Source organism: Emiliania huxleyi (assembly GCF_000372725.1).
Source record: "Emiliania huxleyi CCMP1516 unplaced genomic scaffold EMIHUscaffold_90, whole genome shotgun sequence".
Classification (NCBI taxonomy): Eukaryota; Haptophyta; order Isochrysidales; family Noelaerhabdaceae; genus Emiliania; species Emiliania huxleyi.
Window position 1 is genome coordinate 417,619 of NW_005195300.1, and position 24,911 is coordinate 442,529.

At 66.1% G+C, this 24,911-nt stretch overlaps 8 protein-coding genes across 8 annotated transcripts in view; 5 read left to right on the plus strand and 3 right to left on the minus strand.

Moving 5' to 3' along the window:
* Nucleotides 1-803, plus strand: part of EIF2 (translation initiation factor IF-2) — a 5,037-nt gene extending 4,234 nt beyond the window's left edge. Inside the window, exon 11 of the mRNA XM_005757568.1 lies at nt 199-803. Within this exon, the coding sequence (XP_005757625.1) occupies nt 199-420 (222 nt within the window). The 3' untranslated portion in view covers nt 421-803. The remainder of the gene's footprint in view (nt 1-198) is intronic.
* Nucleotides 804-4,198: 3,395 nt separating this feature from the next.
* Nucleotides 4,199-4,512, minus strand: EMIHUDRAFT_220336 (hypothetical protein; the record flags this gene model as incomplete). Its single annotated transcript, XM_005757569.1, has 2 exons — nt 4,199-4,369; nt 4,447-4,512. 2 exons carry the CDS (start codon nt 4,510-4,512, stop codon nt 4,199-4,201), a joined length of 237 nt encoding a protein of 78 aa, XP_005757626.1.
* A 2,908-nt stretch (nt 4,513-7,420) lies between these two features.
* Nucleotides 7,421-8,178, minus strand: EMIHUDRAFT_360023 (Hypothetical protein; the record flags this gene model as incomplete). Its single annotated transcript, XM_005757570.1, has 2 exons — nt 7,421-8,094; nt 8,116-8,178. Coding segments are annotated over 2 exons (352 nt in total), but the record flags the coding sequence as incomplete, so codon positions are not given.
* Nucleotides 8,179-8,838: 660 nt separating this feature from the next.
* Nucleotides 8,839-10,888, plus strand: EMIHUDRAFT_220339 (hypothetical protein; the record flags this gene model as incomplete). Its single annotated transcript, XM_005757571.1, has 6 exons — nt 8,839-8,885; nt 8,964-9,132; nt 9,361-9,555; nt 9,723-10,403; nt 10,506-10,740; nt 10,878-10,888. The coding sequence occupies 6 exons, from the start codon at nt 8,839-8,841 to the stop codon at nt 10,886-10,888; spliced, it is 1,338 nt and encodes a 445-aa protein (XP_005757628.1).
* A 5,854-nt stretch (nt 10,889-16,742) lies between these two features.
* Nucleotides 16,743-17,593, plus strand: EMIHUDRAFT_360024 (hypothetical protein). The gene has a single exon (XM_005757572.1). It carries the CDS (start codon nt 16,754-16,756, stop codon nt 17,135-17,137), a length of 384 nt encoding a protein of 127 aa, XP_005757629.1. The 5' UTR covers nt 16,743-16,753; the 3' UTR covers nt 17,138-17,593.
* Nucleotides 17,594-19,533: 1,940 nt separating this feature from the next.
* On the plus strand, nt 19,534-20,624 carry EMIHUDRAFT_220341 (hypothetical protein; the record flags this gene model as incomplete). The annotated part of the gene is made up of 2 exons (XM_005757573.1): nt 19,534-19,538; nt 19,790-20,624. 2 exons carry the CDS (start codon nt 19,534-19,536, stop codon nt 20,622-20,624), a joined length of 840 nt encoding a protein of 279 aa, XP_005757630.1.
* A 221-nt stretch (nt 20,625-20,845) lies between these two features.
* Nucleotides 20,846-24,188, minus strand: EMIHUDRAFT_466089 (hypothetical protein; the record flags this gene model as incomplete). Its single annotated transcript, XM_005757574.1, has 7 exons — nt 20,846-21,187; nt 21,261-21,321; nt 21,394-21,451; nt 21,913-21,959; nt 22,159-22,206; nt 23,342-23,486; nt 23,551-24,188. 7 exons carry the CDS (start codon nt 24,186-24,188, stop codon nt 20,937-20,939), a joined length of 1,248 nt encoding a protein of 415 aa, XP_005757631.1. The 3' UTR covers nt 20,846-20,936.
* A 108-nt stretch (nt 24,189-24,296) lies between these two features.
* On the plus strand, nt 24,297-24,782 carry EMIHUDRAFT_220344 (hypothetical protein; the record flags this gene model as incomplete). Its single annotated transcript, XM_005757575.1, has 1 exon — nt 24,297-24,782. One exon carries the CDS (start codon nt 24,297-24,299, stop codon nt 24,780-24,782), a length of 486 nt encoding a protein of 161 aa, XP_005757632.1.
* Between the last annotated feature and the right edge of the window lie 129 nt (nt 24,783-24,911).

Below are 24,911 nucleotides of genomic sequence, written 5' to 3' on the forward strand. Positions count from 1 at the left end.
ACCTCTCCCTGTCTATCTCTATATGTCTCTCTCTCTCTCTATATCTCTGTCTATATCTATATGTATATGACTATCTGTGTGTCTCTCTCTTTGCAAGGCGCGGGAGACAAAACGAATCACGAAAGCACCCGCCCCCGACTGGCCTCCTTCCACCTCACCTCCTTCCACCTCACCTCCTCTCTCGCCTCGTCCCGCGAGGTGCTCGACGGCACCGTGCGCGCGGGCAGCAACATCCGCATCCTCCGCGGCAACGCGGTCGTGTACGAGGGCAAGCTGCTCGCGCTGCGCTACATCAAAGACGAGGTCGAGCAGATCGACGCCGGCTCCGAGTGCGGCATGGCCTTCGAGGGCTTCCAGACGATGCAGGCCGACGACCGAGTCGAGGCTTACGACCCGAGCGGCGCCGCCGGCGACGACTGAGGCCAGGGGCTCGCCCACCCTCGGGGGTAGGGGATCCCCGGCCCACCCCGGTCCGAAACCCACAGCGAGCCGGGCTGCATGCATGGAGGGGGGGGGGGGGGGGGAGCCTTACGGCGCTGGGGCTCGGGACTAGCTGCACGCCGCCCGGAGAGGAGCTCTGGCCTCTGCCGCCCGCCCTCGCGCCCGTGATCGCTCGCGCACTCGAGCGACACCCTCTGCCCTCGCTGCTCCTGGTCACCTGGTGCCTGGCGCGAGGCGCCCGCGAGAGGAAAGAGCTCTGTTCGTATATGCGTGTACATCCAACGCTGTCTCGAGTCGTGACACCGAGCGCAGATCTCGCAATGTCGTCTAGATGATCCCGAACTGGAATCTGATTCTGAAAAGCCCGCCCCCGGCCCGCTCGCGACGGCGCGAGAGGCGAGAGTGTCCCGGCCCCCCGGCGGCGGCGCGCGCGCGGCCGCGGGCCTTGGGGCTGCGTGGTGCGTGGCCGTGGGCGAGAACCGAGATGGGTCAAAGTAACTAAGTTGCAAGTCCCTGGGTCCAGGCTCCTGCATGCTCCTCGGCCTCTTGCGTCTTGGTTGGCACTTGGATCGGCCCTCGGCCTGCCTCGCCAGCTGGAAGCACGAAAGGCGCACATCTGTACGTCGACCGTCGGGAGGCTCGAGAGCCGCACAGGCACACGGTACACATAGGCTGCGGTCTTCTATGGTATTACAAACGTGGCTGGTGTGTGTCAGACAGCAGACAGCACCCTGACAGCTCACCACCCGACAATAGACCTAACACCCGACCGACAGCACCCGACAGCACCGGCCCTCTCCCTTGGTCCCTTCTCTCCCAGTAAGCTAAAAGTACAACTGTGCCCGACGTGAGCGAACACATTACCGCCAGCAAGCGAGATGGGGCGAGATGGGGCGAGATGGGGCGAGATGGGGCGAGATGGGGCGAGATGGAGCGAGATGGAGCGAGATTTGGAGCGAGATTTGGAGCGAGATCCGCCGGCGGTGGCCCCGGTCCCCGCCCCGGAGCGGACCGCGGACGGCCGACCCCGCGCCCGTCGTGGCGTCGAATTCTCATCGGGCGGCGGACGTGCGGCAGGCTCGACGCGCGGCTCGACACCGAGAACCAAGACACGCTGCTCACCTGGGCCGCTCGGCACGGTCAAGCCGAGGCGGCGCGGCTGCTGCTCGAAGCCGGCGCGAGCGTCGGGGCGACGAATGGCACCGGCCGCGCCGCGCTGTTCATCGCGTGCCAGGAGGACTGCCCCGAGATCGCCGCGCTGCTTCTCGAGGCTGGCGCGGCGGTCGACCAAGCCGGTGAGGACGGCGCCACGCCGCTGTTCATCGCGTGCCAGAACAACGGCCTCGAGTGCGCCCACCTTCTCCTCGAGGCCAGCGCGGCGGTCAACCAAGCCGGTGAGGACGGCGCCACGCCGCTGTACATCGCGTGCGAGAAGGGCCGCCTCGACGTCGCCCGACTGCTCCTCGAGGCGGGCGCGGCGGTAAGCCAAGCCCGCAACGACGGCGCCACGCCGCTGCTCATCGCGTGCCAGGAGGGCCAGCTCGAGTGCGCCCGGCTGCTGCGCGACGCCGGCGCTTCGGTCAGCCAGGCCGCGGAGGACGGCGTCACGCCTCTGTTTATCGCGTGCCAAGAGGACAAGGTCGAGTGCGTTCGGCTGCTCCTCGAGGCCAGCGCGGCGGTCAACCAAGCCGGTGAGGACGGCGACACGCCGCTGTACATCGCGTGCCAGAACGGCCACCTCGAGTGCGCGCAGCTACTCCTCGAGGCCAGCGCGGCGGTGAACCAAGCCGTGAACAACGGCACCACGCCACTGTACATGGCGTGCCAGAACGGCCACCTCGAGATCGCCCGTGACCGCGCGAACGCCCTGTGCCGCCGGGGAGCCGGTGCGTCATTCAAGTGCTTGAATGGGAGGCACCCACGGGGCGGTAACGCAGCGGCGCACCGCACTCTCGTCCGCGATGTCCGTGTAGCACTCGGTGGTCGCCTGCGACAAGCCGCCGCGGTGCGGTTGTAGGCCTTCGAGCAGGTACGCGCAGTCGGTACGCCGACCTCGTACTGCGAGGGAAGCGGCAGCGACCGAGGAGGCGATGGTGAAGTGGGCTGCCGGCATGCCGGAGATGGCGACGCGGGCCTGCGCGAGGGCGAGGAGAAGGGTGGAGGCAGGCGGGAAGGCGGGCGGGCGGAGGGGGGAAGACGATCTGGAGGGGGGAAAGGGGGGGGTGGGGGGAGGGAGGGGCGAGGGCTCCTGCCCGCGGCCGGCACCTTCTCCGGACACGGCCCGCCGCCCTTCATGAGAGCTGAGAGCCCGTCCTCGATGCGGGGCTGCTCCTCGAGGCTGGCGCGGCGATCGACCAGGCCGATGAGCAAGGCGTCACGCCGCTGCTCATCGCGTGCCACCAGGGCCACCTCGAGGTCGCCAAGCTCCTCTCCTCCTACGGCGCCTCCCGCGCCGCGGTGCCGCCCTTCGGCACGCCCGAGGAGGTCGCGAACCGCGACGGCCACGCCGACCTCGCCGCCTGGCTGGTCGCCAGCCGCGGCTGGACGCCGCTCGCGCACCTTGAGACCCTCACCGCCGCCCGCGCTCTCTCCCTGCTGCGCAGCGGCGCAAGCCTGCACGAGGGCGAGCCGACGCCGCTGCAGCGCGCCGCGGGCGGCGCGGGCGAGGTGGCGGCGCTGATCCGGCGGGCGGCGGCGCCGTGGTCGCCGGCAAGCCACTCGCTCTTCCCCGCGGCGGCCCGCGCGCGGGCGGCGCTCCTCGTCGTCTCGCTCTACGAGATCCACGAGCGGCACCATCTCGACTCGGCAGGAAACACGAACGGCATCGCGGCGCGCGACTTTGTCACGTGCGTGCTGCGCTTCGCGATCACGCGCGAGACGGAGTAGGGGAGCACTGTAGTGGCCCTGCTCTCACCTTGGCACCGCCGCGGCGGCCTCTCCTGTTGTTTAGTACTAACTGGATCGGACTGCTTGCAGGTCCGTCCGTGAGCTCCCTGGGTTGCACTGGGGTAGAGCATGCGTAGTAAACGTGTTGCACAAACCATGACCCGCACATGAGGCCCGCCCTCTAATCGACCCCCCTCTCTGACCCCTGTGTTAAGTGACTCCAAACAAACCAGCCTGTGTTAAGTCACTCCAAACAAACACTGCTTTCTGATGCCGCTCTTGGAGCACTTGGAGTGATGTCATTACGGCTTTAACACCTCCCGGCGCGCCAAGCTGGCGGACGGCCACGTCAAGGCGCATCGCGGTTTCTACCACGACGCTCGACGCGATCTTTTTCGTTTTTGTCAAGCGCAAGGCAACTTCAACCTGCTGCTCCACGAGACGTTCGGCGGCGGCTTCTCGCCCACCGCCGTTCTCAAGCTGCGCCGCCTCGCGCGCAAAGTCGCGCGCGGCAGCGTTGACCGCACGGCCTACTCGCCCAAGTACTCGCTCTCTTTTATGTCCCACCATGCAGAGCGCATCTCTCTCTCTGTTGTGCGAGGTGTGAACCGCGCCATTCGCTCTCACCTGGCAACCCTGTCTGCACGTCTCGCGCGCGCGTCTGCACCGTGCCGGGCCCTGTCTGCACCGACAAGACGAGCACCGACAAAAATATAGCAAGCGCGCACCGACAAGAGAGCCGCGCGCCGATGCTTTCCCACCCAGGGGACAGGGCTCTAGATGCTGTTGGCGCTGTCAGAGCGCCACCGAGATCGTTCCTCTATGAAGAGTTCCCTCCCTCGGCCTGCACGCGCGCCGCGAAGTGGACTCGTCACAACAGGGCGCCGCGTCCAGCATCGAGCGCCGCCGCGTCCCCGTGCACCTCCCAGCTGTCTGGCCGCAGCAGCGTGCCGCAGTCCTCGCACCGAAAGCAGGCCTTGTGAAAGATGAGGTTGTCGCCGCGGTGCGTCCTCGCGAGCTGCCGCTCCATCGCGTAGACTGGCTCCGCGCAGCGGACGCAATGGCTCCCTCCCACGCGCGCCGGTGCTCGTCGATCATCTGGCAGGCGGCCTCGTGCACCGCCAGGGCAGCGCGGCTCATCGGCACGGTGCAGACAGGGCGTGGTGCAACCAGTGGAAGCACCATCGGCTCAGAAAGAGCTCAAAGAACACCGATGCTGCCCGAAGCAGATGAGTCACGGCCGCTAGGACAGGGAGAGCGCGGCGGGCCAGAGCGCAGAGGAACGTCAAGGAGAAAATTCACAGAATGATTCGCTCTCTTCCGTCTTTTCGGCGAAGTTTCAGGATGGATTTTTGAGGAAATCAAGAAGAAAATCTGCAAGAATTTCTTCGGCGCGGCGACATACCTTGTGTCCGGATTGGTGTTGCGACTCTTTTTCTTGTTCATCGGCCCGTTCTGCCACTGTCCCCGCGATCCGTTCGTTCGGCGTCTCGTCGGCGCGCGCGGCGGCCAATAGTGGATTGTCGATCACTCACGTCGGACGCCCCGATGGAAAACACAGGCTCTTCGCCGCTCCTCGCCGAGGGCCGGCACATCGCGGGCCCCGCGACCGACTTCAAGGACCACTTCTTCGACGGCCAAGACGTGCTCAAGACGTACGAGATCGATTACGACGCGGTTGCCGCCTTCGATACAGAGGTCGCATGGTCCAACTTCGTCGGCATGGCGTTCTTCCCACCCACGCTACCGTTCGCGCTGCTCGGATGCGCAACGTACTCATGCCTCACCGTTCCAAACGTCCGTGATGCGACCAACGCCACGCATCTCGCCATCACACGCGATGGCATCAAGTACGTCGTGGACCGCCACCACGCCGCATGCCGTCTCGACTGCCAGGAGAGGGGCCGCACCTCGAAGACAATTCCATTCGACAAGATGACCGACTGCGACATCGAGGAGCCGGCAGGCTCGGTGGGCGCGTGCTGCTACTTGGTGCCGCGCACGTTCAAGGTCGTTCACGTCGACACGGCCTCGTCGGGTTTCGTAGCCTCGTCAAGCGATGGGCCAGCCGTGGAGAAGCACGAGTTGACGCTGCGCGGGCTCAAGGACCCCGACCTCTTCAAGAGCGATGTCTGGGCGATGAAGCGCGGCGAGCCGGTGGACGGTGTCGACGGCACCGTCGCCCCGATGGCCGTATCGATGCATCGTGGCGGTGACGCGCCGCCGAGCCGCTTCCCACTGTCGTCGGTCCCCTCGGACGGCACCAAGGTGCTCGCGCCGCTGCTCGAGGAGCAGACGTCTCTGCTCAAGGACCTCCTCGCCGCGCAGCGAGAGACCAACGAGCTGCTCAAGGCGGGCCGGCCCGTCCAGTGATGAGGCGCCGAATCCCGTGGACGCCTGTGGCGACGTGCCACTCTTGCGATGTGAGCTGCGCCGGGTCGAGTCCGGTCCGCATGCCCACACACTGTGATCTGTGATCTGTGTCGGACTGTCGTTTCGTCGTGCGTCGTGTCAAAAGTGCCATGTGTGTTCATTCAGTCTCCAATAGCAGTGCGCGATACTCGACCCCGACCGCCGGCCGAAACAGCCGCGTCCAACCCGACCTGCGGCCGGCCGAAAATCATTTTCAGTGTATGTAGCTCTTACGTACATTCCCGGAGGAGCACTGCTGACGGATTTTGTGCGCGGACTTGTATCTAGATACGCCCGCGAATATTTCTCAGATTTATTTTGCATGACCCCTGAAGGGTAAGGCTTAGGGTGGGCGAGGGCTAACACCACACGCTCCTCTCCTTAAAATCCCTGTGTGGTGGCGGCGTGCCGTCCTCCCATCCCTCCCTTGGGTTGTCTGTTTTCTTTCTTTCTTTTTTTATACGTACAAGACAGTAGATAGACAGAGTAGAAGGATCTCCGACCGCGTACCTCCGTCTATATATCTGTGGTACATGATGGTACAATACCGCCGCCACCTTGCCTCTCTCAAAAGGCAGTGGCGAAGATCGCCTCGGCGGGGTCCACCGCCGCCACTTTGTCGTCCTTGCAGTACTTGCGGCGCTTGGCGCGCGGCACGTCGTCGGTGTCGTCGGGCAGCACGCCCTCGATCAGGCGGTGCCTGGTGGGCACGAAAGTCGTCACCGCCGACGCAGGCTTGACCTGCAGCGCGAGCGCCTCCTTGATCAGCTGGGCCACCACCGCGTTGCCCTGCTGCAGCCTCTTGAGCGCGGCGGAGGGGCGAAGCAGTGAGACGAGCGGGAAGCGCACGAGCGGCATCACGCGGCTCACTACTTCCTCCGTGCGGCCCGCACGCGACGCCCAGCGCAGGGCGTGCTCGAGGACGGCGCTCTCACTGGCCACGACGAGCTTGTCCTGCGCGAGCACCATCGAGAAGGACGCTGCGTCGAGCTCAAACAGGCTGCCGTCCGCGACGGCCTTAGGGAGGAACACTGCCGTCAGCTCGGCGAGCGCGTGGCACGCGGAGCCGAGATGGCGGAGCCGCGATGGCGGGGATGCCACGGGCAGCGCCGCGTGCATGGCGTCCCGAAGCCGCGTCCGCAGAGTGTTGACGCCGCCCGACGTGTCCAGCCCCCGCTCGCTGAGCTGCTCCTTGAGCGCGCTCGTGTCGGCGGCCGCGGCGTTAAAGTCGCACGCGTGCGCGCGCAAGCAGAGGAGCAGCTCGGCGGGGGAAAGGGGCTCGTTGACGCTCTCGGTGGCGAGGAGCCACATGTTGAGGACGTCGGCCTTGCGCTGCCGTGCGGGGACGGTCACCGTGCCGCGAACGGTGATCTTGCCCTCTACGGCGGCGGTCGGGATCTCCTGGGGTGAGAGGAAGTCATGCCAGCCGAAGCCCTGCCCCGCCGGCAACGTAGACATCCCGGCATCGTTGTCGCCCCTCCACTCCTTGTTGTTGGCTTTGATGGCGAACTCCACCTGCTTGCCCGCGACGTGCCCCACGTTCTTCATGTAGAGGGTGAGAGAACTGTCGTCGCGCTTCTGGGCGCCCAGCCAATGCTCGTCAAACTTGACTCCATCTCGGTCGCGAGGCCGCCAAACGAGGTCTTTGCTCAGCGGGCCGAAGAAATCGATTTGGCTGCCGGTGTAGCCGGGCGACGTGATGTCAATGGCGAGGTCCGGCACGGTCACCGTGTCCTCCTTGACGTGGCTGACAACCTCGAGGATGGAGCTGAGGCCCAGCGTCTTGAAGGCGGGCTGCAGCGCGCCCATCGGCATGAGGCGTGCAAGCGCCGCCGCGGCATCCTCGCGCAGCTTCTGCCAGCCTGCGCTCGCGGCGTCAGCCTCGACGTGCTTGTCGGCGGCGGCGAGGACCAGCGCCGCCGAGCGTGCGTCCAACTTGTTTCGCAGGGCAAACGCTGTGGAGCGAAACACTGCGCCGAGCTCCCACCGAGCCGCGAGCTCGCAGGCGCCGAGCAGGACGACCGCATCCGCCTCGTCGTCTGCGCAGGCCGCGCAGTGTAGCGACTTCATGACGTGCTCGAGGACAGAGAGCGTCGCCTCCGTCTTGATGGTGCCACTCTGAGCCTCGGCAGTGTGCGCGGCGAACATGCGCTCCAGGACGCGCGAGTTGCTTGTGAGCACGTGCCGCAGCGCAGGAACGGCAGTATTGCCATCGAGAGAGAGCAGCTTGACGTCGGGCCTGAAGCTGAGCTGTGCCAGCGTTCGGCCTTGCTCTTGCTGCCGGCGCAGCTCGTCTTGCAAACGGGTCACCTCCTGCATGACTTCGCTCTCAACCGCATCCACGCGCGAGTTGAAGTTGTTAACCTCGGCTGAGCGCTGCCGCACGGCTCGGAGCCTGACGAGGCTGGCGGCGAGGCTCTCTGGGAGGCCCTGCTGCATCAGATAGTCTTGATGGCGGAAGACCTGCCGAAAGAAAACACTTTTTCTGCGCGCACCGCCTCCGCCCCCACCGCTCGACGGCTAGCGCATCACACTCCTCTCCTTAAAATCCCTGTGTGGTGGCGGCGTGCCGTTCTCCCATCCCTCCCTTGGCCTGTCTGTTTTCTTTCTTTCTTTCTGCCCCCACCGCTGGAACGGCCGCTGGGTCGAGGGGCCGCCCCTGAGGCTCCACACCAAGCGCTGCGGCCGCCAATACCGCCGCCGTACCCGCCACCCCCGCCACCGCCTCCGCCCCCGCCGCCGGCGTGGCGGTCACCGTACGGACCCGCGCGGACCTGGGGGAACCCGGAGCCGCCCCGTCGGAGGTTGAGGTTGGAGTACCCGGGGGAGGGGACCGAGGGGGGAAATGATAACGGGTACGCCGGCGAGCCGGGGTGGTGGTTCGACACCGAGTTTGAAAGATCTGTTTCTCTACGTCTCTCTTCACAGGAAAATCCTGTGAAGAAAAGCGGAGAAAAATGAGAAACCTTTCTGCCTCGGCTTCCGTCGGTATACTCCGAAGCGTGCGATGGATTTGCCACCTTGACGCCTTGATCCAACACGTTGGCGATCCAGGACGCGTTGGCGATCCAGGACGCCCAAAGCCCTCACCGTTTGCCAATGGCCTTCACACTGGCCTTCCTAGTCTCCGCTGTTGCCGCACGCCGGTCGAGCATCTCGAGCCCGACAGCTTTCGTCAACACCTCTCTTCCCCGCGCTGGCGGTGAGCGGCGGGCGATTGACAGACCGGCAAACGCTTCTCGAGCCACAAGCCAGGAGCACAAGATCGAGGCACCGCCCGATGCGGTGGCCACCCCTCGTGGGTCGACTGACCTCTTCTCCTTCTCGAGTGAGATTCCCGACTGGCGGGGCGCCTGCGCCTCCGTTGACCGCGCCGACCTCGAGGTCGAGCAGGTCGAGCTCGAGCGGAGTGACCAGGCATCGGCGACCCGCAGTGCACTCGCCACGTCGCCGCACTGCGTATTCGCCCACCCTTCGCCCCTCTAGAACACCTCATGCGCCGCTCTACCCTGCCCTGACTGCTCTGAGCGCTGCCCTGACTGCTCTGAGCGGCATTCGCTTCTATCACTCATCGCGCCTCCTCCTGCGCGCCTGACGGAACCCCCCCCTCTCCCTTCTCAGGGAGAGAGCGAGGCACCCGACATGGACACGACCGGCAGCGCTCCCTGGTACCGCCTTGTGGGTTCCCTCGTGCTCGAGTCCGGGGAGCCACCCGGCTGCTGGGCCGCCCCTGGCATGGAGCGCGCGGACCAGGCGATCAGCGTGGACCAGGCGATCAGCGTGAACCAGGCGATCAGCGTGGACCAGGCGATCAGCGTTGCTCTCTGCCGCGCCGCCGCATCGCGTATCGCCAACCCGTCACACCCCTCTGGCCTGCCTGCCGCACGGCCTGCCCTGCGTGCCCTGCCAAGCCACTCGCTTTCACTCATCGCGCCTCTTCCAGCGTGCGTGACGGACTGTCGCACGCGCTTGCCTTTCCGCAGGCGGAGATCAACACGGCCGAGACGAACACGGCCGGCAGCTCTCCCCTCCTCATCGGTGCCCTCATGGGGTGCCTGGGCTTCTCTGTCGTGGCGCTGTCGTGGAGCGGCTCCTCGGCCAGCAAGACTGGCCCCGACAAGGTCGACGGCCAGAAGCGCTCGAGGCGCGCCAAGGAGAACGAGGTCGTGGCACTGACTGGCAGCACTCAGATCTTCTTCTTCTTCTTCTACTTTGTCGCAATGGTCGGCTTGTGCGGCGTGGCCTACGAGGCCTTGAACACTCGGGGGCGCGGCGCCATGTCGGGTCTCCTATCCGTCAACAGCATCGTGCCCGACTCGTGTGCGGCCGACGCAGCTTGGCAGGCCCGGAGGCTGGTCGAGACGGGCCTCGTCGGCGCGGGAGCCTTGCGGCTCGGGCGAGTCGCCTCGCTCCAGCCACCCGCCGCCCAACTCCGCGTGGCCGCCGCGGCGCTGCTCGTGGGCAGGGCGGCCGCGTCGCCGCTCTCTCCGACGCCTCTTTTACCCTACAACAACGAGACGGGATGGTCGACGCTCTGGAGCAGGACCGGCGACCAGGGCGACGAAAGGCGCGACGCGGCGGTCGCCCTGCCCGCCTCGGCGACGCAGGACCGGTTCAACAGCCGGACGGGGTCGGGCTACAGGTCGGACATGGCGCTGAACGACGTCTCCTTCTCGCAGCTTGCGCCGCCAGCGTCGCCGCAGCTGCCGCCGCTCACTCCGACGCCGCCTCTGTCGCCTACCTACGCCGCGAGCACTTTCACCGAGCTCCGCGACTCGGTCAACAACCAAACCGGCAAGCCTGGCGACCTCGTCGTCGAGCTGCCAGAGGGAGCCCGCCTCGAATGGGCCGTCTGCTCGCAGCTTCGCGTGCACTCCGTGCACATGACTCTGCGGAGCGTGGGCGCCGGCGCAACCCTCGACGCCATGAACTGCTCCCGCCACTTTGACGTCGCCTTTGGCGGCACGCTCGAGCTCGAGCGCGTGCACCTCGTCAACGGCGGTGCGCAGGCGAGCGGCGGGGCGGTCAAGGTGCGGCACGGCGGGACTTTGATTGCGACCGAGTCGTCGATCGAGGGGTCGAGTGTAGTCTCGCTCGACGGCGCGGCGTACGGCGGCGCCATCGACGCCTCGAACGAGATGGCGATTGACAGGGTACTGGAGAAGCTGAACGCACACAGCAGCAGCATCACCTCGGTCGCCCACTCGCCCGACGGGAGCCGCATCGCCACGGTCGGCTACGACAGGGCGCTGCGCGTGTGGGACGCCTCGGACCTGTCCTCGCCGCCTCTGCAGAGGCTGAACGCACACAGCAGCGGCATCATCTCGGTCGCCTACTCGCCCGATGGGAGCCGCATCGCCACGGTCGGCAACGACAAGGCGCTGCGCGTGTGGGACGCCTCGGACCTGTCCTCGCCGCCTCTGCAGAGGCTGAACGCACACAGCAGCGGCATCTACTCGGTCACCTACTCGCCCGATGGGAGCCGCATCGCCACGGTCGGCAACGACAAGGCGCTGCGCGTGTGGGCCGCCTCAGACCTGTCCTCGCCGCCTCTGCAGAGGCTGAACGCACACAGCAGCCGGATCTACTCGGTCGCCTACTCGCCCGATGGGAGCCGCATCGCCACGGTCGGCAACGACAAGGCGCTGCGCGTGTGGGACGCCTCGGACCTGTCCTCGCCGCCTCTGCAGAGGCTGAACGCACACAGCATCAGCATCAACTCGGTCGCCTACTCGCCCGATGGGAGCCGCATCGCCACGGTCGGCTTCGACAATGCGCTGCGCGTGTGGGACGCCTCGGACCTGTCCTCGCCGCCTCTGGAGAAGCTGAATGCACACAGCGACAGCATCTCGCTTGGGCAAGCTCGAGCCTCGGTCGCCTACTCGCCCGACGGGAGCCGCATCTCCACGGTCGGCGGCAGTGCGCTGCGCGTGTGGGTCGCCTCGGACCTGTCCTCGCCGCCTCTGGAGAAGCCGAACGCACACAGCATCAGCATCACCTCGGTCGCCCACTCGCCCGACGGGAGCCGCATCGCCACGGTCGGCTACGACAATGCGCTGCGCGTGTGGGACGCCTCGGACCTGTCCTCGCCGCCTCTGGAGAAGCCGAACGCACACAGCAGCATCATCTCCTCGGTCGCCTACTCGCCCGATGGGAGCCGCATCGCCACGGTCGGCAACGACAGGGCGCTGCGCGTGTGGGACGCCTCGGACCTGTCCTCGCCGCCTCTGGAGAAGCCGAACGCACACAGCAGCATCATCTTCTCGGTCGCCTACTCGCCTGATGGGAGCCGCATCGCCACGGTCGGCGACGACATGGCGCTGCGCGTGTGGGATGCCTCGGACCTGTCCTCGCCGCCTCTGCAGAGGCTGTACGCACACAGCAGCGGCATCTACTCGGTCGCCTACTCGCCCGACGGGAGCCGCATCGCCACGGTCGGCTACGACAGTGCGCTGCGCGTGTGGGACGCCTCGGACCTGTCCTCGCCGCCTCTGGAGAAGCTGAACGCACACAGCAGCGGCATCACCTCGGTCGCCTACTCGCCCGATGGGAGCCGCATCGCCACGGTCGGCAACGACAAGGCGCTGCGCGTGTGGGCCGCCTCGGACCTGTCCTCGCCGCCTCTGGAGAAGCTGAACGCACACAGCGACAGCATCTCCTCGGTCGCCTACTCACCCGACGGAAGCCGCATCGCCACGGTCGGCAACGACAAGGCGCTGCGCGTGTGGGTCGCCTCGGACCTCGCATTGCGCAGCTGCGCCGTCATAGGCACGTCAGTCGTGTGCAGCAGCGGGTCCTCGCCGCCTCTGCAGCAGAGGCTGAACGCACACAGCAGCCGGATCTCCTCGGTCGCCTACTCGCCCGATGGGAGCCGCATCGCCACGGTCGGCAGCGACAATGCGCTGCGCGTGTGGGACGCCTCGGACCTGTCCTCGCCGCCTCTGCAGAGGCTGAACGCGCGCAGCAGCCCCATCATCATCTCGGTCGCCTACTCGCCCGACGGGAGCCGCATCGCCACTGTCGGCTACGATGGTGCGCTGCGCGCTTGGCCAATATCCTACTTGTACCTGCAGCGTGACCCGCAGCTCCCGCCCCACGTCGAGTTGACATCCGTCACCGTCGCTCGTTGCGCCGCCGTCGGCCACGAGCGCGCGAGCGGCGGTGGGCTCTCGTTGCGATCTGGCGATCACGCCCTGACTTCCTCCACGATCACAGCGTGCGCGGCCACCTCCAGCGCCTCGGCATCGGGCGGTGGACTCTTTGTCCGCGCCGCGACGTTTGCCATCCAAGGCGCCGCCTTCGTCGGAAACGACGCCACCGTTTCCGACGCCACCGTCGGCGCTGCCATCGCATACGAGTCTGGCCCGACCTTTGACGCGGTGTCGACGTTGAGCAGCACGCGGTTCGTGGGAAACAGCACGAGCACCGTTTTCTTTCCCTCAGCCATCACTTGGGAGTGCAACCTCGGTCAGTGGTCGTCAACAGTCGGAGAGGTCTCGGGCGACTTTGAGGGCTGCGCCAACCTCTGCGCGGCGGGATCAGTGGGGACAACTACCTCTCACATCACCCCCACGTGCGGTGGGCCGTGTCCGCAGGGCAGGTATTGTCTTGAGGGCACAGTGACACCGACACCCTGCGCAGCGGGCTTCTACATGCCCGTCACCGGCGCAGCCAGTGCCGAGTCGTGCATCCCGTGCTCTCCGGGGCACAGCCAGTCCAATCCTGGCGCAGACAGCTGTGACGCCTGTCCGGCCGGCACATTCGCGAACCAGCTCAACGCGACGGGCTGTACGGATTGCCCCGCGGGAAGCTTCTGCCGGCACATAGGCACCGTTCAAGCGCTCGAGTGTCCTGCGGGCCGATACCAAAACGAGACGCGTCGGACCGAGTGCAAACAGTGCCCCCCCGGCCGATTCCAGCCAGAGCGCGGGCAAACCTCATGCGACAGGTGTGACGCGGGAGGGTTCTGCGATAATACCGAGGAATGCGGCGGCGGCTTCACGCCGTGCCGTGCGGGGACGTACAATGAGGAGGAGGGCAGCAGCTCGTCCGATGCCTGTCAGCAGTGCCCCCTCGGAACCTTCAGCCCGACCACCGGCGCAAACAGCAGCGGCACGTGCAAAAGCTGCCGCGCCGGGAGCTTTGGCGCCAGCCCCGGGCAGAGTGAGTGCGAGCTGTGCGCCCAGGGCTACTACCAGAGCGAGCCCGGCCAGGCCGCCTGCGTCCGCTGCGCGTCTGGCAAGTATTGCCCGTTGGGTTCGTCGCGCGAGCTGGACGCGCAGTGCGAGGCGGGCACGTCCGCCAACGTGACGGACGCCGACGGCGACCCCGAGTGCCTCGCCTGCCCTGCCGGCTCGTCGTGCGCAGGAGGTGGCGCCGCGCCTGCCGTGTGCTCTCCAGGCAGCATCGCCTCGTCAGCCAACATGTCCACGTGCGAGCTGTGCCCGAAAGGCAACTTCGCAGCCTCCACTACCGCTTGCGAGGAGTGCGAGGCGGGCACCTACGCGGCGAGCGACGGCCTCTCGCAGTGCACTCCCTGCCCCCACCCCCTCAGCTCTAAGAGCGGCGATGTCACCTGCTCCATCTGCAAAAACGACTTCTACTTGAAGGACGCGAGCGCCCTCCCGGATGACGTCTTCCAGAACCCAACCGAGCACTGCAAGCCGTGCCCACCCAACGCCAACTGTAGCGCCGGTACCGCTCTCGCGTCCCTCGGCGTGCACGTCGGCTACTGGCGCGCCTCCAACGCCACCTCGGAGCTTCACCACTGTGACTCAGAGACGTGCTCTGGTGGCTCCGGCCAGCCCTCCCGCCGCCGCCACCTCACCGACGGAGATGACGACCCGTACTGCACCGCCGGCCACACCGGCCCGCTCTGCGAGGTCTGCGTCGCGGACTCGGACTACTTTAGCTCTGCCGCGGGGCGCTGCGTCGCCTGCCCCTCGACGGCTCGCTCCGTCAGCGTCTTCCTCCTCTTTGTCATCGTCATCGCTGTGCTCGCCGCCGCCTACGCTGGGCTCCGCCGCCTCCCCCTCTCCCGCCGCCTCCGGCAGCGGGCCACCCGCATCGAGTCCGCGGTCGGCCTGCAGCCCAAGTTCAAGGTCCTCGTCAGCTTCTACCAGGTGAGCAGCATCCTCGGCGTCGTCTACGGCGTCCGCCTTGACGAGCACTTTACGCGCTGGCTCAACATGCTCAAGCTGTTCAGCCTGGACCTGTTCGATGTTGCCATCCCCGGCCGCTGCCTCGGAGCCATGAGCACGCGGCTGCTCGTCGCAGGGATCTGGCCGTACGTCGCCGTCGCCCTCGTGTCGCTCGCCATTGTGGCGGCGGCGGCGGTTCCCAACGTCGAGCAGGCATTCGACCACCAGCTGCTCGGCCGCCTCCTTTACTGGGCGATCTTCATCTTCTACCTCGCGCTTCCCTCCGTCTCGCGCTCCATCTTCAGCGCGAGGCTGTGCGAGTCCTTTGGCTACGACGACGCCACAGGCCAGCGGATCAGCTACCTGCTCGCCGACCCCTCGCTCACGTGCGACGACGGCCCGACGTGGGACGACAAGACTAGCGGACTCGCGCCGTACTTTTGGGCCTTCTTCGCCCTCTGGCCCGTCCTCGTGCCGCTCGGCTTCTTGGCGCTGCTGCTCCGCGTCCGCAAGCCCGTGGCTGCGCAGCGCGCTACGCCGCTCTCCCGCGCGACGAGTTTCCTCTGGCGGGACTACTCTGCCGGCTTCCTCTTCTGGGAGGTGCTCGACCTGGTCCGCAAGATCTTCCTCACCTCGATGGTGCTCTTCATCGACCAGGAGTACGGCTCCAGGAAGCTGCTGCGCACCGTGGTCGCCGGCATCGTCTCGGCCATGTTTCTCACTCTGCTAGCGCTCGCCCGTCCCTACCGGCGCTCCGACGACCTCTACCTGGCCTGCATCGCCAACCTGCTCCTCACGTGCTGCTTCGCGTCAGGAGTGGTCATCCAGGTCCGCGCCCGACGCTGTCCCTCTCTCACAGCTCCGCGCAACCTCACACCACCCGCCCCCTCCGCCGCCGCAGCTGTGCGACAGCACTATGTACGGAGGCATGTGCTACAATCTCGTCGGCTACAAGACCTCGCGCAGCGCCACCACCTTTGTCGTCGTCCTCACCGCGGTCATGCTCGCCATCTCGCTAGCCGTCATCCTCGTATCGGCGGTCAGCGCCACGAGGGCGAAGACCATGCGGCTCGCCTCGTCGAAACGCGAGCCGATGCGCGACGGCATCACCCTCGCCGACGGCCAGCAGTGGCACCTCTTCCTCAGCCATGTCTGGAGCACGGGGCAGGTTTGGCACTCCCTTGCCCCGCCAGTTTTCGTGTGTGGAGAAGACCTGACCTGGCCTTCCTCCCTTGTAGGACGCCGTCGCCGTAATCAAGAATGAGCTTCTGCAGTTCCTGCCCGGCTGCGAGATCTTCCTCGATGTCGACGACCTCAAAAACATCGGAGAGCTGGAGGCGTACATTGGTCGCTCGCAGGTGGTGCTCTGCTTCCTCTCGCGGGGCTACCTACGCTCGACAAACTGCCTGCGAGAGATCCGCGCCGCGCTGGAGATGGGCAAGCCGCTCGTGCTCGTCCACGAGGCAGACCCGGACAAGGGCGGAGGCACGCTCGCCGAGCTGCGATCCGAGTGCCCCGAGGAGCTGCGGGCCGCCATCTTTGACGCCGGCTGGCCGATGGTGGTGTGGCATCGAATCGAGGCCTTCCAGCACGTCTCGCTCAAGGTCATCGCCGAGGCGCTGCTGCTGAAGACGCCAAAGTACGAGGGCGAAAAGGAGCTGCCAATGTGCGTCCCGGGCGAGCTTCGAGCCGACGACCTCGCCTTCCCCAAGCCGGTGGTTCTCTGGGCCTCGACTTTGAACGCCGGGGCGCGAGTGCTTGCCAATGCAGTCGCGGTGGCCGTGGCTGGCAGCATCTCTGTCACCGACGCCATTCCCTCGCTCCTCTCCTCGCTGCCTCGCGCGAGCGACAGCGGCGGCGACGAGGCGACCCACATGCTGCTCTACCTGAACAAGGCGACGTGGGCCGGCGAGGGCGCCGAGGCGCTCGCAGAGCAGGTGCGCGCCGCGCGCGAGGCCAGGCTGCCGATCGTCATGGCGCACGAGAATGATGCCGTCCGCGGCGGCTGCATCTTTGCCCACTTTTTCGAGGTGACGCCGCGCGACCTGATCGCCGATGGGCTGTACCATGACCTCGCCGTCGGCTGCCACGCTGGCCCGCACCGGCAGGTGTCGATAGCCCTCCTCGCACAGGCGCTCGGCGCGACCAAGCAGACGGCTCAGTCGCGCGTTCGCCGCGTCACCGCCCTCGCTCGAACGACGCAGCCCCGCGGCTCCTCTTCAAAGACGGAGCCGTCGAGTGGCGAGGACCTTGCCTAAGCCTGCGAAGAGTCGGCAGCGCCGCATGCCCAGATGAGCCAGATCGTCTGACCACCACCATTTCGCACCACCACCTCCACGCATGTTCACTAGCTAGCACTGGAAGCGTTTGGCCAGACAAGCTGTGCCTGCGCGCCTGCGGCGCAAGCGTTTTGTCCCCTCCCCTTCTCCCTGCATGTCTGCGCCTGCTGCTGGCGAACCCCGAGAGGCGTGGGAGTGCCTCGCCAGGCCTGCTGTAGATTTTGTGCTCCCCGTTCTCCCTGCCTGTCTGCGCCTGCGGTACGTTTTGTGCTCCCCGTTCTCCCTGCCTGTCTGCGCCTGCGGCGCGAGTTTTGTGTTTTGTCCTCTTAATTCTCCCTGTCTGTCTGCGGAGACTGCGCCTGGGCGCTACGGTACGTGTGTTGTGTGACTGTAGGTGCTCACCGCACCCCCGTTCTCCACGCGTGCCTCTGTCTGAGCCTGCGGCGCGAGTTTTATCCGCTTCACGTTCTCCCTGCCTGTCTGCGCCTGCGGCACGTTTTGTTGTATACCCCATTTTCGCTTCCTGCTGTCGCGTGTCGGACGTGAGCCTAAATAAATAAATAAAACGGGCAAACTCTGAGACGAGATGGGATTTAGGGACATGTGTCCCCGCCCTGCACGATCTTGGTGTGAGGGATCTTCAATCCGTGTCCCCTCACCCCTCGTCACAACCCGACACGGAAGAGCGGCAAGAGTTGGGGCTGCGGCTAGAGCCTACGTCCGCCTACGCCCAGTTTTTTTTGAGTTTAGGCAAACTTCTCCACACACACAACGTGGTGGCTGGGGCAAGCGCCTCGCTTCTCGACGCACTCTCACGCGACATCCGCCTTCCCTGGACCCTGCTCAGAGTCAGACCGACCACGCCCCGGCGCACACGCCTCGACCTTCTTCGGCAGCAGCTGGTTCGACAAGTCCTCTCCGTGGCCTAGGCAGCCGCATTCGCCCTGGCCCCACGAGAAGAGGGCTCCGTCGGCGGTGCGGGCGATGCTGTGGCGATCTCCCGATGACACAGCGACGACGCGCTGCCCGGTGAAGGCCTCGACCTTCTTTGGCAGCAGCTGCTCCTGCTGGTCGCCGTGGCCCAGCTTGCCAGAGGCTCCACCGCCCCAGCTCCAGACGGAGCCATCGGCGGTGAGGGCGAGGCTGTGGTACCGCCCAACCGACACAGCGAAGACGCGCTGGCCAGCGAAGTCCTCGACCTTCTTCGGCAGCAGCTGGCTCTGCTCGTCGCCGTGGCCCAACCGGCCATCGGCTCCTTTGCCCCAGCTCCAGACGCTGCCGTCGGCGGCGAGGGCGAGGTTGTGGTGGTCTCCAGCAGACACAGCGACGACGCGCCGGCCCTCCAAGGCCTCGATCTTCTTCGGCTGCCACTGGTGCTGCTCGTCGCCGTGGCCCAGCTGGCCAAAGGCTCCATAGCCCCAGCTCCAGACACCGCCGTCGGCGGTGATGGCGAGGTTGTGCCCGGCTCCAGCAGACGCAGCGATGACACGCTGGCCAGCGAAGGCCTCAATCTTCTTCGGCAGGAGCTGGCGCTGCGCGTCGCCGTGGCCCAGCCGGCCAAAGTCTCCATAGCCCCAGCTCCAGACGCTGCCGGCGGCGGTGATGGCGAGGCTATGCATGCCTCCAGCCGACACGGCGACGACGCGCTGGTCAGCAAAGGCCTCGATCTTCTTCGGCAGCAGCTGGTGCTGATGGTCGCCGTGGCCCAACTGACCATAGTCTCCACCGCCCCAGCTCCAGACGCCGTCGGCGGTGAGGGCGAGGCTGTGGTACATTCCAGCCGACACGCTCACGGCATGCTCGCCGCCCAGCGGGGAAGAAGGGAGGCGGGTCGGCATGTTGAGCCGCGTCACACCCTCGCCGTGGCCGAGCAGGGCTGGAAAGAAGGATGGCGCAGAGCCGCACGACGAGAGCCGCCCCTCGCCGTCGATGAAGACGCTGTGCCGTTGGCCTACCGCCGCCCTCGCCGGCGGGTTGGACTCCCACAGCAACGCTGCATAGCACAGCCACCGCACGGCGCAGCTCTCGCCCTCCGGCTGCGCCGGCAGCTCGAAGCCACGCTCTTGCGCCCACAAGCGGATGGCCTCCACCGCAAGCGAGGCGTGGAAGAGCAGCGAGACGGCCGCGACGCGAGCGATGTCGAGGGGGCTGTCGCAGCGAGAGAGGGCGCGCTCGAGGAGCTCCCTGGGGAGGTCGAGGAGGCGGGCGGGCGGCGGCGTGCTTGGCGAGGGGGCGGTGGCGGAGGCGGCGGCGAGGCGGCGCGAGCGGCGCGAGCGGCGCGACGGGGTGGACATCGCGAAGAAAAAAATCTTGCTGCCGCTTACTTTACGCCCTTTCCCTGCGAACCACCTCATCTTGAACGGCGCTTCACTTGAATGGCGTTCGCTTCGGCCGGCCTGCCGCCGCCGGCGCTCAACGCTGCCGCTGCCGAGGGCGCGGCGCGCGGCCGCGACGGCGCGCAACCGACCAACGATGGTCAGACGACCGGCGTGAAGCGCCGCCTCAACAGCGAGCTCGAGAGCGCGCGCATGGACGTCGACGACGCCAAACAGCGTGCCCGTCATCGGCACGTCGCGCGCCATCTGCGTCGCCTTCAACGGCGAGAGCGAGGCACGCGCCTTCCTCGAGCAGTACGCCGGCGGTGGCGTCCTACTCGTTCTACGTGCGATCGCTCAACAGTCTCGTGCAGCGTGGGTACGAAGACTCGCGCTGCCGCTTGCTCGTGCAGCGCCACCTGGAGCTGGACTCGAGCAAGCGGCCGCAGCAATCGATACTCGACGTGCCGGCGCATGTTTTCAACAGCCGTTACGTCTTCGTGCCCACGCAGAAGTTCGACGACGTCTCGGTTAACAAGTTCAGCCACATCACATACCCTGATCTTCTCAACCAGACCTGCTCGTACTGCTCCAGTCGCACGCTGCCGCTCGTCGTCAAGATCCACCCTGCGATCGACGGTCCGGAGAAGGCCCAGCAGCGTCGCCTCCTTCTGAGGCTGAACGAGAGCGCCTGCGGCTGGCTGCTCTTCGAGTCGAGCTCCTCGATCAATCTCCTCACCACGCACGCAAGGTTCACAGTCACACTCAATGGCGGCACGCTCGTCGACAACTTCTACACGGGCACGCCCGTGCTAACGCTCGCGCGCTCGCTCTTCCAGCATACCGATGCGGTAGTGAGCCACTCCAACGTCCAGGCGGGGCTCGAGCGCATGGCGAGCGTGACGTGGACTGAGACAAACCGATTGCGGCAGCGGCAAGTCGCGTGCTGGATCGAGCGCGCGAGCTTGAGCACCACCAAGACGCCGGCGGAGAACATCGCCACCATCGAAATGCACCTACGCCACCACCACGGCGCGGCAGGGCTGGCAGTGTCTCTCGCTCCGGTGAACAGCTCGTGCGCTATTTCGCCTCCGCAAAGTGGGTCGCATGGCAGTGTTCAGCTCCCAACGTTTGGCAGCGCTACCTCGTAGTCTCTTCTCTCTACGTGTCCCATAAACTCGCACACAACGACCCCTCTAGGAGGCCTCCGCGCGTGGGGGCGGGGCGGGCGCCGCAGGGGGGGCACTTGGTGACTTGCTTCTTGGTACTTGGAGCGGGGCGCCGCGGCGCGCGCGGGCAGGGGGGGGGTCGGGGTGCGGCCCCGGCCCGCGGCCCTCTCCGCCCTCGCGGCCGTCGCACGACGACGTCGAACTTAACTCTGTCGACTTTTTTCCACGGCCAAATTGGACAGCGAGGAGGAATTTTATTGGGTCGCATTCATTCACTCACTCACGCACCTTTGGTCACTCCTCCTCCTCCTCCTCGTCGCCGTCCTCGTCGTCGTCGTCCTCCTCCTCCGCCGGCTCGCCGTTGCTAAAGTCCATCATGACGACCGCGTTGTTGGTGCCGTCCGCCATCAGCCACGAGGACGACAGCTGGACGGACCCGATGTACGGCGTGAAGCCCTGCAGCATGAAGCGCAGCCGGCCGAGGGAGATGTCCCACACGCGCACGGTCCCGTCTCGAGCTCCCGAGACGACCTTCTCCGCGTCGCCTACTCTCGGGTGATCTCGCGTCATCTCGCGGCATCTCGGCGCATCTCGGCGCGCCACCCCTCTGCAAGCCGCCGTCGACGCAGACCACGGGCGCCGTGTGGCCGTCGAAGCGGGTCAGCCGCCGCTCGGAGCCCTGTAGGACACGCCTCGGACATGTCTACGACGTGTCCTGGAAGTGTCCCGCCAGCAGCCGGTGCACCACCACCTCCTCCTCGTCGAGGCGCCAGAGCGCGACGCCGCCACCGGCGCACGAGGTGACGAGCCTGCGTACCACACCTCCAGAGTCTCGAATCCAGTGTGGGTTCTCTCCCATGGGTGGTGCGGTAGCAGAGAAGAGAGTTGCGGGCCTGCGTGGTGCATACGCCGACGTCGGGGCGGGAAGGCGGTGATGTGCGGAGTGCGGAGGAGGTTTCAGAGCAGGGGGGGGGGGGCGGGAAGGCGGTGATGTGCGGAGTGCGGAGGCTTCAAAGCAGGGGGGGGGGGGGGGAGCGACGCAAATACAGTGAATGCAGCCGAACACGGGCGAGTACAGCGGAGCACGTCTGCTCTCGAGCACGGGTTGGGAGGGGCAAGACTGCGTGTTCCGCTTCTCGGACGACGAGATACGGGGAGGTACGGGGAGATATGGGGGAGGGATTCCGCTTCTAGGGCGACGAGATACGGGGAGATACGGGGAGATACGGGGGAGATATGGGGGAGATCTTCCGCTTCTAGGGCGGCGAGCTGTGAGACGGTGACAAGACGCACGGCGGAGACGGGCGAGTCGTGCGCCTTGAAGAGCAGTACCCTCTTATACCCCCTTTATACCCGTTTATACCCGTTTATACCCGCTATACCCCTTATGAGAAGAGCAGTACCCCCTTATATCCCCCTCTACCCTCTTATCCCCCCCGTAGACCGGCGAGTCGTGCGCCTCGAACGAGAAGAGCAAGACCCCCTTATACCCCCTTATACCCGTTATACCCCTAGCCTTGAAGGAGAAGAGCAGCCGGAGCGGCGAGAGAGAGCAGACGCAGACCTGAGGAGATCACCGGGAGATGTGGGGGAGGTGTGGGGGAGGTGTGGGGGAGGTGTGGGGGAGGTGTGGGGGAGGTGTGGGGGAGGTGTGGGGGAGGTGTGGGGAGGCGTGGGGGAGAAGTGAGCAGGCGCGGACCGATCCGTCGTCGAGGCCGAGGGCGGCATAGCCCTCGCAGACATCCATGCAGAGGATGGGGCGCTTTGCCTGCAGCGGGTAATCTCGGGTAATCTCGGGTAATCTCGGGTGATCTCGGGTGATCTCGGGTGATCTCGGGTGATCTCGGGTGATCTCGGGTAATCTCGGGTAATCTCGGGTGATCTCGGGTGATCTCGGGTGATCTCGGGTGATCTCGGGTGATCTCGGGTGATCTCGGGTGATCTCGGGTGATCTCGGGTACTCCCAGATCCGCGAGAAGGGGTCGCTTTGCCTAGAAGCAGATCTGGGGAGAGATGGGGAGAGATGGGGAGATATGGGGAGATATGGGTCGCTTTGCCTAGAAGCAGATATGGGGAGATATGGGAGATATGGGGAGATATGGGTCGCTTTGCCTAGAAGCAGATATGGGGAGATATGGGAGAGATGGGGAGATATGGGTCGCTTTGCCTAGAAGCAGATATGGGGAGATATGGGGAGATATGGGGAGATATGGGTCGCTTTGCCTAGAAGCAGATCTGGGGAGATATGGGGAGATATGGGGAGATATGGGTCGCTTTGCCTAGAAGCAGATCTGGGGAGATATGGGGAGAGATGGGGAGAGATGGGGAGAGATGGGGAGATATGGGTCGCTTTGCCTAGAAGCAGATCTGGGGAGATATGGGGAGATATGGGGAGAGATGGGGAGATATGGGTCGCTTTGCCTAGAAGCAGGAGACGCCGCCCTCAGGGCACGAATACGGTACTGTGCAGCGTCTTCAGAGCACCGCCAGAATCCAACGGAGAAGAGGACAGCGAACACAGCGGAGTACGGCCGAATACGGCGGAATGCGTGTCCTCTCGGGCGCTAGTTGGGAGACATGAACACGTACTCCGCTTCTAGGGCGCGAGAGATGGGGAGAGATGGGGCGAGAGATGGCGAGAGATGTCAGCTTCTGGGGCGCGTTGCCTGCAGCGCCGCGACTCGGCTGCCTGTGCGTACGTCCCACTGGGCGAGCCTTCGGTCTGCCGACGCGGAGAAGGCCGTCGCGCCGCCCTCCCAGTGCACACCCGTGACCACGCCCTCGTGGCTCGCTCGCATCAGCGTCCGGCTCGTGTTGCGCAGGAAGACGGCGCCTAGAAGGCTCCTAGAAGCTTCCTAGAAGCTTCCTGGAGGGTCCGCTCGTGTTGCGCAGGAAGACGGCGCCGCACGCGTGTCCAGACGCCACGTGGTCGCCGTCGAATGCGAGCGCGGTCACCTCGCTGGTGCCGTCGCCGTCGTCCGCCTCCGCCTCCTCCTCGTACACCACCCCCAGCTCCTCCTCCTCCTCCTCCTCCTCCTCCTCCTCCTCCTCCTCCTCCTCCACGTCTGCCGCCGCCTCTGCCGCCGCCGCCGCCGCCTCCTCCTCCTCCTCCTCCTCCTCCTCCTCCTCCTCGTTTAGGAGCGGGTCCCACTGCCGGAGCACCTCGCCAGAGGCGACGTCCGCGAGGATCACCGTGCCGCTGTGGGTACCGCAAGCGACCAGCCCATTCTCGCACTGCAGCCGGCGCACCCAGTCGTCGAGCACCAGCAGCGTCTTCTGCTCGCACGTGCCGGTGCGCCAGTTGGAGGCGGCGGTCATCATCTCCTCCATCTGCTGCTGCTGCATCCTCTGCTGCAGCAGCGACATGTCCCAACCGTCTCCGCCGCTCTCGCCACCCTCGCCGCCGCTGCCGCCGCTACTGCCGTCGTCGCTATTTTCGCCGCTGCCGCCGGCCAGCAGACGAGGCGCCGCGCTCCGCACGCCGCGTTGCGGTGGCGGTGTCAGGGGTAGCAGCAGCGAGAAGCTGCACAGAGCCACGGGCAACATGCCCGGGGGGCCCTTCCCAACAAGAAGAAAAACCGGACCCAAGACATTCTTCGCGTGCTTCCTCGAATTTTCGCATGGCACCGCGATCCCATGCTTCTACTCGCTCCCATGCTGAGCGCGCACTCGCGCCCAGCGGCCACAGCTGTCACGCGGCGTGCAGTGCTCGCAACTTCTGCTGCGGTGTCGCCGCTGCTGGCGTGGCATCTATCCGCGAGCGCCGCGGACGCCGCCTCTGTCGCGTCGACACTGAGGGCGGCCAGCCGGGAAAGCAAGATCGATGAGCGCAAGGAGCGGGAGTTGCTTGATGAGATGCGCAAGATCAAACGGGCGGAGGAGATGGAGGCGGCGGAGCTCCGACGGCTTAGCGCGGCACAAGAGAACCGGCTGGCGCTGGCGACAAACGTCGAGTCGCCAGAGAGACTTGCGGAGGAGATGTCGGAGGACAGAAAGGCCCTCGAGGCGGACGAGAGGGAGATCGCGTTCATCAGAGAGGAGTACAAGGAGGGCATGGCCAAACTGCGCAAGGAACGGTCGGAAGTGCTTCGGAGAAGGCCTACCTCAGCTATCGATCGGTTGAGGTTGAAGCAAGATTGAGCGATGTACTAGTACCAGCAGAGATGCCTCCGTTCCGGCTCCGTGGCCAGCATGGGCACGGCCAATGTTACTCCGTGCTCGCCATTCCCTCGCCGTATGCGACTCCACTCGACTGTGGCCTGAGCCGGT